Source organism: Paralichthys olivaceus, chromosome 6 (assembly GCF_024713975.1).
Source record: "Paralichthys olivaceus isolate ysfri-2021 chromosome 6, ASM2471397v2, whole genome shotgun sequence".
NCBI lineage: Eukaryota > Metazoa > Chordata > Actinopteri > Pleuronectiformes > Paralichthyidae > Paralichthys > Paralichthys olivaceus.
Window position 1 is genome coordinate 3,383,859 of NC_091098.1, and position 12,239 is coordinate 3,396,097.

At 41.5% G+C, this 12,239-nt stretch overlaps 1 protein-coding gene across 3 annotated transcripts in view; it reads right to left on the minus strand.

Annotated features, from left to right (window-relative positions):
• Nucleotides 1-12,239, minus strand: part of prkcz (protein kinase C, zeta) — a 118,750-nt gene that overhangs the window by 18,786 nt on the left and 87,725 nt on the right. For all 3 annotated transcript variants that reach the window (XM_020103240.2, XM_069526649.1, XM_020103241.2), the window contains 2 exons: nt 7,194-7,273; nt 5,519-5,608 (listed from right to left, as the gene is read on the minus strand). In XM_020103240.2, the coding sequence (XP_019958799.1) occupies nt 5,519-5,608; nt 7,194-7,273 (170 nt within the window). The remainder of the gene's footprint in view (nt 1-5,518; nt 5,609-7,193; nt 7,274-12,239) is intronic.

Here is a 12,239-nt window from a genome sequence, read left to right on the forward strand (position 1 = left end):
AGTTTTGTTTATTAGAATTATAGTTATATAAAATATGTCCTCCATTTTTATATCTTCCAGTACAATAAATAATGCTGAAGGAATAGACCCACCTGTAAGTATTGATTATATTAGCTGAATAAAAATATGGGCATCTGATAAAACTCCAACACTCTTCAAATTGAAAAGATGATGCTGGAAATATTCTGTAAGTTTCCAATGCAATCCAATAAAAGGTCAAAAACCAACAATGCATGAATTCATCACTCAGTTCTCCACCATTTATTTGTACTGAAGACATACAGTAACTCTCCTCTGCCACAGAAACCAGTGAGGCAGCAGCAGCTTTGTAGCTAGCAGCCATTAGCCAGTAAACACAGGGAGCAGCATCCTCACAGTCCTCAACTATAAATGTTTTTTACTCATGGGTGATGTGGAGTGATGACATAACCAATCACAAAGCACGTACTGTATTAATAGCAGGTGTAAAAGTAATCAGCTTAAAATCTGCATACGGAACTATTTTATTGGTTTAAATGAGGGTTTGCCTGTAATAGCATCTGATACTGTGAGATTCAGATGAAAACACAAGGAGTCTTTGGTCAAACATGTGTTTAAAGGTACAACCTGTACATGAGTCATACTACAAGGATTGCTCATGAATTTAGTTCATGAGGATAACTGCAGCGAAGGGAAGAAAATCCTAAACAGGACAAGACAAGGGAATGCATCTGTTAAATGGTTAATTCCATCTTGGATCCATCGTGTGTGTGAAGGCCTGGGGACCCACTGATACAATGCAATCACAGTCTTACAGTGTTTTCACACCCAGCCTGTTATGTTAAGTTTAAACAAACTGAACAACCAGAGGGAGACGTACAATACCAAGCATCAGAACATTCAGTGCATCAGACAGTGTAAAGCAGCTAACTCTACTGCTTGTTGTTAATTAAAATTAAAAAACAAGGTGATCCCAGAGTAATTCCCAGAGTGTAGCTGTTGAAGAGCCACATTTTAATTATTATCTACAGGTTTCTCTATAGCAGAGATGTCAAACTCAAGGCCTGTGGGCCACTTCTGGCCCGTGGTACAATTATATTCAGCCTGCCACAAAATATCATATGTCTATCTTAACTGACCCGCTGGTGTGCAATGCCCGGCTAGACGCACAGGGAGCCCTCCTCTCCACTCTCTGAGTGGGAGCCAGACGACGTCCACGGGCTCCACAGGCCGAACTGCTGTTCGCAAAGCCCGGCTCCTATCCACTCACTCGCCAAGGATGATGAGACTTGAGCACGGAACTTTCTTTCAAACACTTTGCTTGCATCCCATAAGCCGCACAACAGCAAGCTTGATTGATTTATTTAACACAAACATAACACATCTCTCATGAAAAGCGACTGGACCCCACAACAGACACCACATCCCACAGTCCTGGTGACCACACAAGTCAACTTAAACAAACACAACATTACCACCCAACAAACACAAATACACAAAACCCACATGAGCCAAGTCTGAACACAAATAAAACATCAGTCAAAGTGGCTAAATATCGCCAAAAAACTCCCATGAGCCCTTGTAACATGCCGTCCAATCAGAGCGACTGGCTCACCTATCGCTAGAATATTAAATTATTTTTAAATGCCTGCACCATCAAGTTCACCGTGTCTCTCAGGCTTATCTCTCTCTTTTTCTTCCTGTCTTTCTCTCTTCATCTCGCTCTGGCCAGACAGACAGGCAGAGTGCACAGGCTCCACTAGCCGAGGCTCAGTGCACAATGCCCAGCTAGACGCATACGGAACGAGCGCCCATCCTCATCTGCCGAATATTTGGTGTTAGTAAATTATTTTTCAGGTGTTCCAGAGGTCACAGTGCCTGTGTGCTGCTGTCTGTGCGCCGTCAAGTTCACCCACATGCTTTTCTCTGTGATGAAGATGAACAAAAGCTAAACATCAAGCTGCAGCCTAATGATACTTATATGACAACCTGTGACTTCTGTCACACATGAGAACAGAAGTTAACACAGAAGATTCAAAGTTCTACATGAGCTGCTGTAAGTCAGGCTACACCCACACTACGTTTTACCCCAAAAGACACAATCAGCAAGCTAACGTGAGTTTCTAAGTCATAGTTTCCTGACATCTCGATTTCTTCCCGTCTAGACTTAAGTGAAGTCCTGGAGTTTAAACCTGGGCCAGCAGCTTTTCCAAACTACCCCATTTTAGAGGCTCTAAAAGTCTAGAATAGTGTAGACGTCAGGCGCATCCATAGCAGAGTTGATGTGTTTTCAAATGAAAATTTAATAATAATAATAATAATAATAATAATAATACTTCATAATTATATTATAATTATATCAAGGGTATATTCAAGGCTGTCATAGTCGCTGTACATGGTGAAGGATAAAAATAAGGAAACAATAAAATCTTTAATACAAATAAAAAGAAAAATGATGATTATGAGGTATGGTAAGAAAAACAAAACAAAAAAAAAAAAACATGGGGTGGGGGGGTTTAGCTAGGAAGGCAAGTCTGAAGAGGTGGGTTTTGAGGGCGGAGTGTGGGGGCATTTTTGACGTGGGGGGTAATGTGTTCCACAGAGACGGGGCGGCGACTGAAAATGCCCTGTCACCCCGCTGGGTCCTAGAGACCTGCAGGAGGTTGGCATCAGCAGATCTGAGGTGTCAGGTAGGGGGGAGCCAGGTTGTTGAGGGTCTTGTAGGTGGTGAGTAGGATCTTGCAGGATATCCTGTATTTTACAGGGAGCCAGTGGAGGAGTGGGGTGATATGATCAGTTGAGCGGGTAATGGTGAGTACGGCAGAGTTCTGGACATACTGGAGTTTGTGAAGGACTTTGTTTTGTGGCACCAAAGAGTAAACTGTTGCAGTAGTCAAGTCAGGAAGTCACAAAAGCATGAATGAGAGTTTCTGCCGCAGTAGGTGAAAGTCAGGGACTGTTTTGGTGATGTGGTCGACATGGGGCGGGAATGAGAGGGTGGGGTCAAGGATGACTCTAAGGCTGCAGATTGGGGTGGAGGGGGTGACCATGGAGCCATCAATATTGAGTGTGAATTCCAGAGTGGGGCAGGTAAGGAAGTCTGGGCCAATGATTGAGACTTCTGATTTATTGCAGTTGTGTTTAGTAGTAGTGTGGATGTACAATCACAAGAAATTAAATCAAAGTGCAAAACTGATTTTCCTTTTTTAAAACGGGTTCACTGATGTACATTGGGTGGACAATATTTAGAAACACATGACCTTATGCAATACCTAATACAGAACACAAACTACACCCTCCGAACTAGTCCCTCTCTAAACAGTTTGATCTAGAATGTGACTCATAGAGCAAACCACTAATGAAGCCACATAAAAAAAACATTAAATCCAGATCTGCACACACATTTTTTTCATTGAGATCCATTTATATGAGAAATTGGTATAAATGTCAAAAAAACAAAAACTCTCTTAAAATTTAAAAGACAGTTATAAAGAAATATTCTGGATCTGCCCCTTTGAATTAACCCTAAACAAATTTGAATGGTTCCTGACTAAGCCTGATTAGCCTGAGCTGGGTGGAGTTAAATAAACTACTCACTGAGTGTAGTTTGGAACAGCAAAGATCCTTAATATTGTATGATTGTATCCTTCTTTCATGTCAGTTTCATTTGTGTGTCAGGTCTACGCCATCAATCACTCAACGTACACATCCACAGCCACTGCTTCAGTTGGTGTGAAGGTGTGTGTGATTAGGAATTCACTTTTATTTGCCTTGTTGCTGCACAGAGGGGGGAGGGCAGCAGTAGTCTGCACACAGTGTCTGTAAAGATGTCATCTATTTTTTAACACGCACACAAAGGGCTCCACCTCACTCATGTGCCTGTTCAGACTGTAAATGGGAGGGTGTGTTCTCCGCGTTGCCGGCGCTCTTCAAGTCTACAGTAGACACACACTATCCAGTTTGACAAAAGCAAGTCAGAACACAGTGTGACAGCAGTGCACTGTTCTCAGAGCTGATTGGCATTACATGTGGGTGTGTGCCGTGTTTGTTCTGTGTCTGTTGTTGTCACATTAGTTCTGCATTAACTGACAGGTTGTAAAGTCAAACCCCAGATCAGCTGTCAGCAGCAGTCTGACAGGAAGCTGCATGAAGCCGCATCTCACCAGTGATCAATGATTCTACAGTAAATATGTGTAAGTGGAACATGTGGAGGATCACCTACTCAAACTGTCTCCATACGAACAAAGTCGTTACATAACCTGGAGGTGGTAAACCCCATTCTTTCCTCTTACTGTTAAGTCCCTTTCCACTGGTCTAAAAACCCACTAAGACCTGCTAACATCTGGATTTTGCCTGCAATTGGAATTTATACAATCAGAATCCACTCCCTTGATAAATGACTGAGTGCAAACACGATACTCCAGAGAAAACAAACTGTAGCTGTTTTCAGACATGAGCTCGGGAGGATGTCCGCAGAACTGGGTCCTGACTTTCTCTGGAGTTTGCCTTTCACACATCAATGCAGTAGGAGATTCTCTGCTCAGTCCACAACAACACGTACATCTCTGTGCCAACTAGAGACAATGTGCATGAATGGGTGGAGGGATATATAAATGTTTTATCTGTATAAATGATGCTACCCAAGGACCATATATGAAATAGATTTTCTGGAATAGGGGCTCGCTCTGTCCTCCAAGAGCAGTGCACCAACACAGTGAATTGTGGTAATTTACCTTGATGTTGGTTGCCACCCGCCATTAATCCAAACAAAGATAAGAAGAAGGTGAGGGGTGGTGCAGCAGGTCAGTCGCCTTTTTTACTGGCTTTTATCCGCATAAAAAAGCCCCCAAAAAAGCCACACATATATTGATTTAGGTGTAAAACAGCTATGAGAGACTCGATATGTCGAGCACACAAGTACGAACAAGCCAGAGTCTGATTCAGTTGGACTAAAAATCTACGTACGTGGATCTGCCTCAAAGTGGATGTATATTAAATTCTCCTATTGACCAGTGGGTTTTTACAGTGAATCTTGGCATCAAGCGATGAGAAGAAGAAGAAAAGCAACTCTCTGACACTGACATCGAGGAGTTTGTTAGTGAGGTGGAGGTGAAGAAAGACAGATGGTTTGGTGGCCACAGCAGTGATGTCACTAATAAAGAAAATACACTGATACGTTGCTGCTGCTGCGGATAATAGTGAGTGAGGGTGAGGACGATAGAAAGAACGGTCTCTGAAATAAAATATAAATCTACTTCATAGGTGCAGGCAAAAAATTAAGCACACACACAATAATCTGGCAAAGTGTTGCACATATTCTGTAGAAAATGGCTGTTGTCATATTAAAGCATACACTATGTCTTTGTCATCAATTTATATCGATACATCTATGTGATCCCTGCTCTGTTTTGGTCACGAGATGTGTGTAAGATTACAGAGTCATTGTGAGGGAAGAGTAACTCCGTGAGATGACAGCAATACACAACCGCCTAATGAATAACAGCAGGATGTCTCTTCTGTCTCCTCAGGCAGCTCTTACCTGGTCCCAGTCTATATTGCGGAAAAATGTGTGTGACTTGATGTCTGTGAAGCCCGTTTGGACCTGGCATCCCAGCCGCTCCTTAGGATCCTGTTGGAACCAAAACAGTGGTTCAGGAATATTAATGAAAGCAGTTGTATTTTCCAGCAATGCAGTGCAAAAATATCTGCCCGTAAATTCCACAAACATCTGTCTGTCTATATGTGGCACATATATCTCGCAAACCATTCATCTTATCGGCTTTGTCTGTGTATTGTTAATGGCCTGAGCTAGGTTTACTTAAATGTGGGGCACAATTTGGACATGCAATACTTTCAATATTAATAAAATGTGTTCTCTGCAGCAGTCAGCAGGGGCAGAGCAGTGTGTCCTCAGTCTGCAGACTGAGTTGAACATGTCTTCTTCTACGTCTTACTACAGCAGTTGTCAGCAACTGGAGGTCTGCCAGTAGTATTATCTGTACCCACCGATCAATTTCATAGTTATTTTTATTTCACCATATTAGAAAAAAATCAGTTTCATTTGATGAAAAACATTGATTGTAAAATAGAATCCTGTAGATCATTGGCCTCTTTTACAGAAGGAAAACTGCACTCTCTCTACGAACTTCAGCATGTAGATGTAAATAACGCAGCTTTAATGTCAGGCTAGTTCTACTTTATATGAACAGCAAAAAAAGTCCATGGAAGGACTTTGTCAAAAACAATACTTCTATTATGATATTTCTGATGTGTTCCAGGTCCTGAGAGAAGACACAATCACCATATTAGAACACTGTATTACTGTTCACTCACAGAATATGACTTTCATACAACTTTTAATGATTTACTTGACTGTTTTTTTTTTTTTTCATACAATGCATGTTGGCTATTTCAATCTTAAAACACAAGTTCACAACTTTTCAAATTAAAAACTCAGTTTATATTTTGAACACTGTGCTTTTACTTTAAAGTCAGGAAGTGATTCTGTGAATGTTGCGGACATGATGGAGATCAGCCTCCATGAATGTTTGTGTCAGTTCAATATGAGTTAAAAAAAAACTTTGATTTTCAAAATGATGTGGCGGTGAATGACAAATTGACCCAGTTGCCGATTACTGCTGAAGTTTATCTGACGTAGATGAAGACATGTTCAACTGATTCAACACACTGGAGGTAAACTGCCCTCCTCACTAACTGCTACTTAGCTATGCTCACTTGTCAATTCAGATTTTAATAATATCAAAATTGTCACATGTCCAAATCACACCAGATTCAGCATTGCACTTGTTTGTTTACAATACACATGCCATGTGAAGCAGATTAAATGAAAGACTCCATATATTAGTAGATATATCAAACAAATAGCAATTTATCTCGATCTTCTACGCATCACGTTATTGAAAGTTCTGACCCCAGGGTCGAGAAACCATGAAGCTGAAACCTTCAACCACACTGGTGGAAATGTTTTTTGGCATCATTCTTACATAGAGGATTAAGGTATGATTAAAGTTTCACATTATTGTAGAACAGGAATAAACACATACACTCAGGCACCCTGAGCCCTGAGCTAAACATGCCGATTTGACTGAGCAGCAGTGTGCGCACACACACACACACACACACACACACACACACACACACACATACACACACACACACACACAGAGTCCTGATTGGGAGTGGACTGCTCTCACCTTGTTAAGAAAACCTTTAAGCACACTGGCAGCTTTCACCGACAGAGACCTTGGGATGCGAATGGGCTTCTCAAGAATAACTGTTGGCAAAAAGAGAAGAAGGACAGCAACAAAGAGGGAGAGAGAGAGAGAGAGAGAGAGAATAAAAGGACAATCGTGAGTAGGGAGGAGGATGATTCTTTCAAACTGCCTGTGGGTGACCATGTCTGCTGGGTGGGCGTCAAAGGAAGGGAGACGACCCTATTCTGTTCTTTCACTCACTTTGTACACACAGCCTTGAGACTGCTACAGCTCAACAATGTCATACTGATGAGAACAAAGACACTTTGAAAAATATTTTCAAAACCTAAATCCAAGGATGCAGTGCTCCTTAACATGTTAGTGCTATGTGCTGAGGTGCCTGCGCTTTCTCTTCCCAACCTCAGTTCACAGTGAGGAACCATTGTGTGTTCTTACACATGTGGATACTCCACATTAAACTCCAACATCGCAAAGCGGCTGCTGTGCCAAAAAAACAACAGAACAGAAACTGTGAGGAGCATGAGGTATAGTATGTCTTCTATAAACACCAACCACCTCTGGGTAATTATAGCAGCAACAATCATTTGCTGCGATGTGCTATTTAATCGACTCACTCGGGATGAGAACCCAGAATTTCACAATTTAGCTGGTGAAGCAAATGTTACATATTTGTTTTATATTCGGTAAAGCAGCAATTACACAAATGTGGAGGGTTTGGAGTTTCTCTGATGACGACGTCTGTACAAATTGGACCAAGTCTTCAAAAAGTAATACACTTGTCTGTGCCGGCCCCAGGGCCTGTGCCAGGCCTTGTGTACGTTGTGTTGTTCTTGTGTGTGTGTGTCCTGTCTTGTGTTGCAGGTGTCTGGTTTGGGTGGAGCTGGAGGCCATCAGTGAAGTGGAGGCAGCTGGCCACTGCCTCTCAGATAAAATAGAAAAGCAACGCTCATCCTGGCATTCAGATGAGCTCCCTCCTCTGCACCACACTGACTTTTAATTTTTGTATTATTAATCTGATATTCTTTTTTTGTTGGTCTGGCATTTAGGTCCTGCCAGCTTTCTTAAAATAATTTATATTTTTCTTATCTTAGTTAAATGAAAATTTATTTGCATTAAATAATTACAATCTATTTGTTTTAGTTATAGTTCTTTGCTATAGTACACGCCATCACTTCTTTGGGCTGTGTCGAAATCAGTCACTATTCACTATGCAGTCCACTATATAGTGATTTCGCCATTTTGTAGTGCTGTCCGAATGTTTAGGGACATGTTTAATACCCTACATCACTGATTCTCAAACTATGGTAGGCGCACCAACAGTGGTACGCAAGCTCTCTCTCAGGACAGACAACAGGGAGCCATGCACAGCTCCACTATGTCCACCGTCAGTTTTAATGTGGGGGATTTTCATACATCTTTGGACTGTGAAAAGTAAAAAAAAAACATTTCACTGTCAGTAATTTACATCCTCTCTGTCATTCACACTGTGCGAACCATATCAAACCAAACAGAGCACGCCGCAATCTTTACTAAGTTTACAAAGTATTGATCACTATGTGATGATCAGTGTTAAAACTGTGACAAACAAATAAACTTTTAAACTGTAGCGAGTCAGAAACGTCAGCAGAGAGAGAGAGAGACACACACACACACACACAGCAGCTCAGTCTGTGTGTGTGTCTCTGTTACTTTTCCCTCAGGTGTCACTAAATTCTACACATTGAACCTTTAAGTGTCAGAGGGCAGCAAGAACAACCCGATCTCTCATACAAATGTCAATAAGAGCAGAGCATCACAGCACAAATTGAGGTGAACAAGTTTATTTCTACGTTTAACGATGGTGTATCATGCTTTTCTCCATACATGATTAATATAGTGTAAAAGAAACATTTAAAAACCTTAAAAATGTACTGTTGGATTTTCCACCGGCCAATGTTGTCTGCGACAATGGTGTCATTGACGATGCAAAGAAAATGCCAAGCATTTTTTTTTCATCTGCCGATGATCTCACTATATAGTCCTCGAGAAGACCTTATATAGTGAATTAGGGGTTAGTCAATGAGTGGGTGATATCAGACACAGCCATGGTCTCAGAGTGGTGACATCAAACAGTGCCGAACTACATTGTGATTCTGTTGCTTTGCTTACATTATGTAGTAGAAGTTGAGAACAAATTTTAGTTTACGCAAACACAGGACCTGTGTGACATCAAACGTCAGAATGAGTCTGGAGAGAGGAGGCAGAGGCAGATGCTGAACCTGATGTGTGTTCATCTTTCCTGTGTACTTCCTTTTAGCATTGCATGAACAGTCAGCATTGCATGTGAGCAAAAAAGCCTGCTATGTTGTGTGACCGGAGCAGGAAACTGCGTTTGGTTGTTGTTGTTGTTATGATGATTGCCCCAGCGCTGTCAAACACGTCCACTGCATAGCATTTACCACAATAAGCATTATTAGACTGGTTTTTTTACCCTAGGTTTTGTCTTTAAGGTTACAGAGTCAGACTTGTTATCTTGTCTTCATGCATATTCTACATGTTACTAGATTCATGTTTTATATTTATATATCCAGTCAGCCAAAGAAAATGAACAGCATAAAGTCTGTGTTGTATTATATTCTACAAACATGCACCATCATCTTGCTGCTTCTTATTACCAGCATGAAGAAGACTTGTTGACTATGAAAGCTCTGGGAAAAAATAGGAAATTGATTTGCGTATGATTCCATTATATTTATTAAAAAGCCTCTTTTAATGTGAATCCCATCTTGTCACTGGCTTCACCACTAAATCAAATATTTGCCTGTCTCACTCTCCATGTCTGTATAAAGCTCTTGGAGTTGACATGTGGAGCACTGATACCCAAAGCAGGTCTTAGCGCAGGGTCTAGCTAGGTGGCATATGGCTGGGTGGCTCCTATGGTGGGGGGTTGGTTTCCGTTGGCAGGCACGCTTCCAGGAACCTGGTGCTCTGCCGGTAAGACCAGATGCTAGCCATAGTGCTGCACAATTCTCCTGAAAGTCCCAGCAGAGACATGATGCGTCATACAAGGCTACAGTAGCATGGAGGAATTTCTGTCATAGAGGACCATGTGGGGTGCTGCGTGAGAGAGGGAGGGAGGCGGGGGTAAGGGGACCATATGGATTGAAGAAACACAAATGCAAATAGAAGCACACATATTATAGATGTTCCTCTATAATGTGTGATCACACCCACAGTTTGTTGCCTTTGGTCCAAGCCGCCCACGTTATGTGGGCACTGAGAAGTGCCTTCCGATTGAGCTGAGTTCTGGTACTGATAAGCTTAAAGGTCCAGTGTGTAACATTTAGGTGAAAGGGATTTTTGGCAGAAATTGAATATAAAAATAATCCTAGTGATGTTTTCACTGGTGTGTTTCATCTAAATTGTATGAATTGTTCTTTACCATAAAATGGGCCCTTTATATCTAAATACTCTATATTTACATGGAGGGGGGGTTCTCTCTGTGGAGGCCACCATGTTTTTTACTGTTGTCCAAACTGGACAAACTAAAACCTTTTGAGTTTTCATGACAACTGAAGTTCACCACAGGTTCTCTTTCGTGTTGGGAAGGAGAGGGTGAGGTGAGGGGTGTTCAGATACGTTAATATATGAAGATTCAGGTGAATGTTTCTGAAGAACACATGGGGGAAAGTATTGTGGGTAATGATAGGCTGGGAAACAACAATAACAAATTTGGAAATGCCATTCACCATCAACCCTGCATCATACATGATGTTTTAATGTTGATGATATGTGGGCTTTTTATATCCGCTTGGGTTTAGGTGGGAAAGTTTCACTGCATTTACTTTCCGCTGAAGAAATCTTCAAACCGTCAATAGTGCAGATATGGAAACCTCTAACCCCTGACCTCATTAGACAATGTCCCCCTGTCTCATCATTGAATGAAGATGATATTAAAGCATAGTGGCTCCAGAAAGCTAACATAGTAAAATGAATTGATGCATCACCACCTCTATTTTGATTTCACATGTGATACCACGTATGCTACATTTGGTCTTCGCTACAGTCTATGCTTTACAATGAAGGCAGCAACACACCCACATGTACGCATGAGTCCAGTCTCTGGTCATTTTCCCTTGTCTCATTTCGCCATGTGAGTCTTTGCCAGTAACCAGTGTCTACATCCGTCTCCTTATACTATTAGAATCATAACATAAAACAGTGTCCTAGCAACAGGAAATGTGATCATAAAACAGAACGTTTCGGGTGATATTTCCTGATAGTGTAACTTGAACACTTACTTTGCAGTTTGACTGATGGAAGACAGAGGCTTATGTTATCAGATGCCTCAGTGTGGTTATTTGGCGCCATCCTGTTTCAATGAAAATGCCATCAGCTGCCAGCTCATGGAGAAATGCTCAACTGTTCCACAAATGCACCCTAAATCTCAGCTGTGACAGAGGCTGTGATGTACTGCCACATTTTCCACTGCTCATGAAGGGCGGGTGAGCAGCATTTGTAGACTGTAGTACATTATAAAACATTTTTTCTAAAATATTAACCCGCACACATATAATTACAGCAACTTTTAGGTAAGTAAGACTACATTCACACAGCTGGCCCAAGTGGCCCGAATCTTATCTGATTCTTTAGTGAAAGTGTAAACAGCACAGATCACATAGACTCTGATCTCAAATCAGATTTGGGCTGCTTTCAGATGTTTTTCTAAATCATATACAGACTGTCCCGTATCAGAATTCAATGCGGCTTTTATGTCACTCAACTTTAGCTTTTCTCATCATTTTGTGCAGGCAAAGGGAACAAACAAGGAAGACAGCTGTGAAGGAGGTAGTCAGTTGAGGGACAGTGAGGTTTTAGACCTTGCTTGGGGGGAAACGTCTGCACAAGCAAAACTTGAGGGGTCGTAACTGGTCTGCGACATCTTGTTGTTCTTCTGCGCATGTGGGTCACATCATGGCCATGTCCAGTTCACATTGGAGACTGATCCTGGCCGCAATTAAAAGATAATGTGCTATATAAAATAAT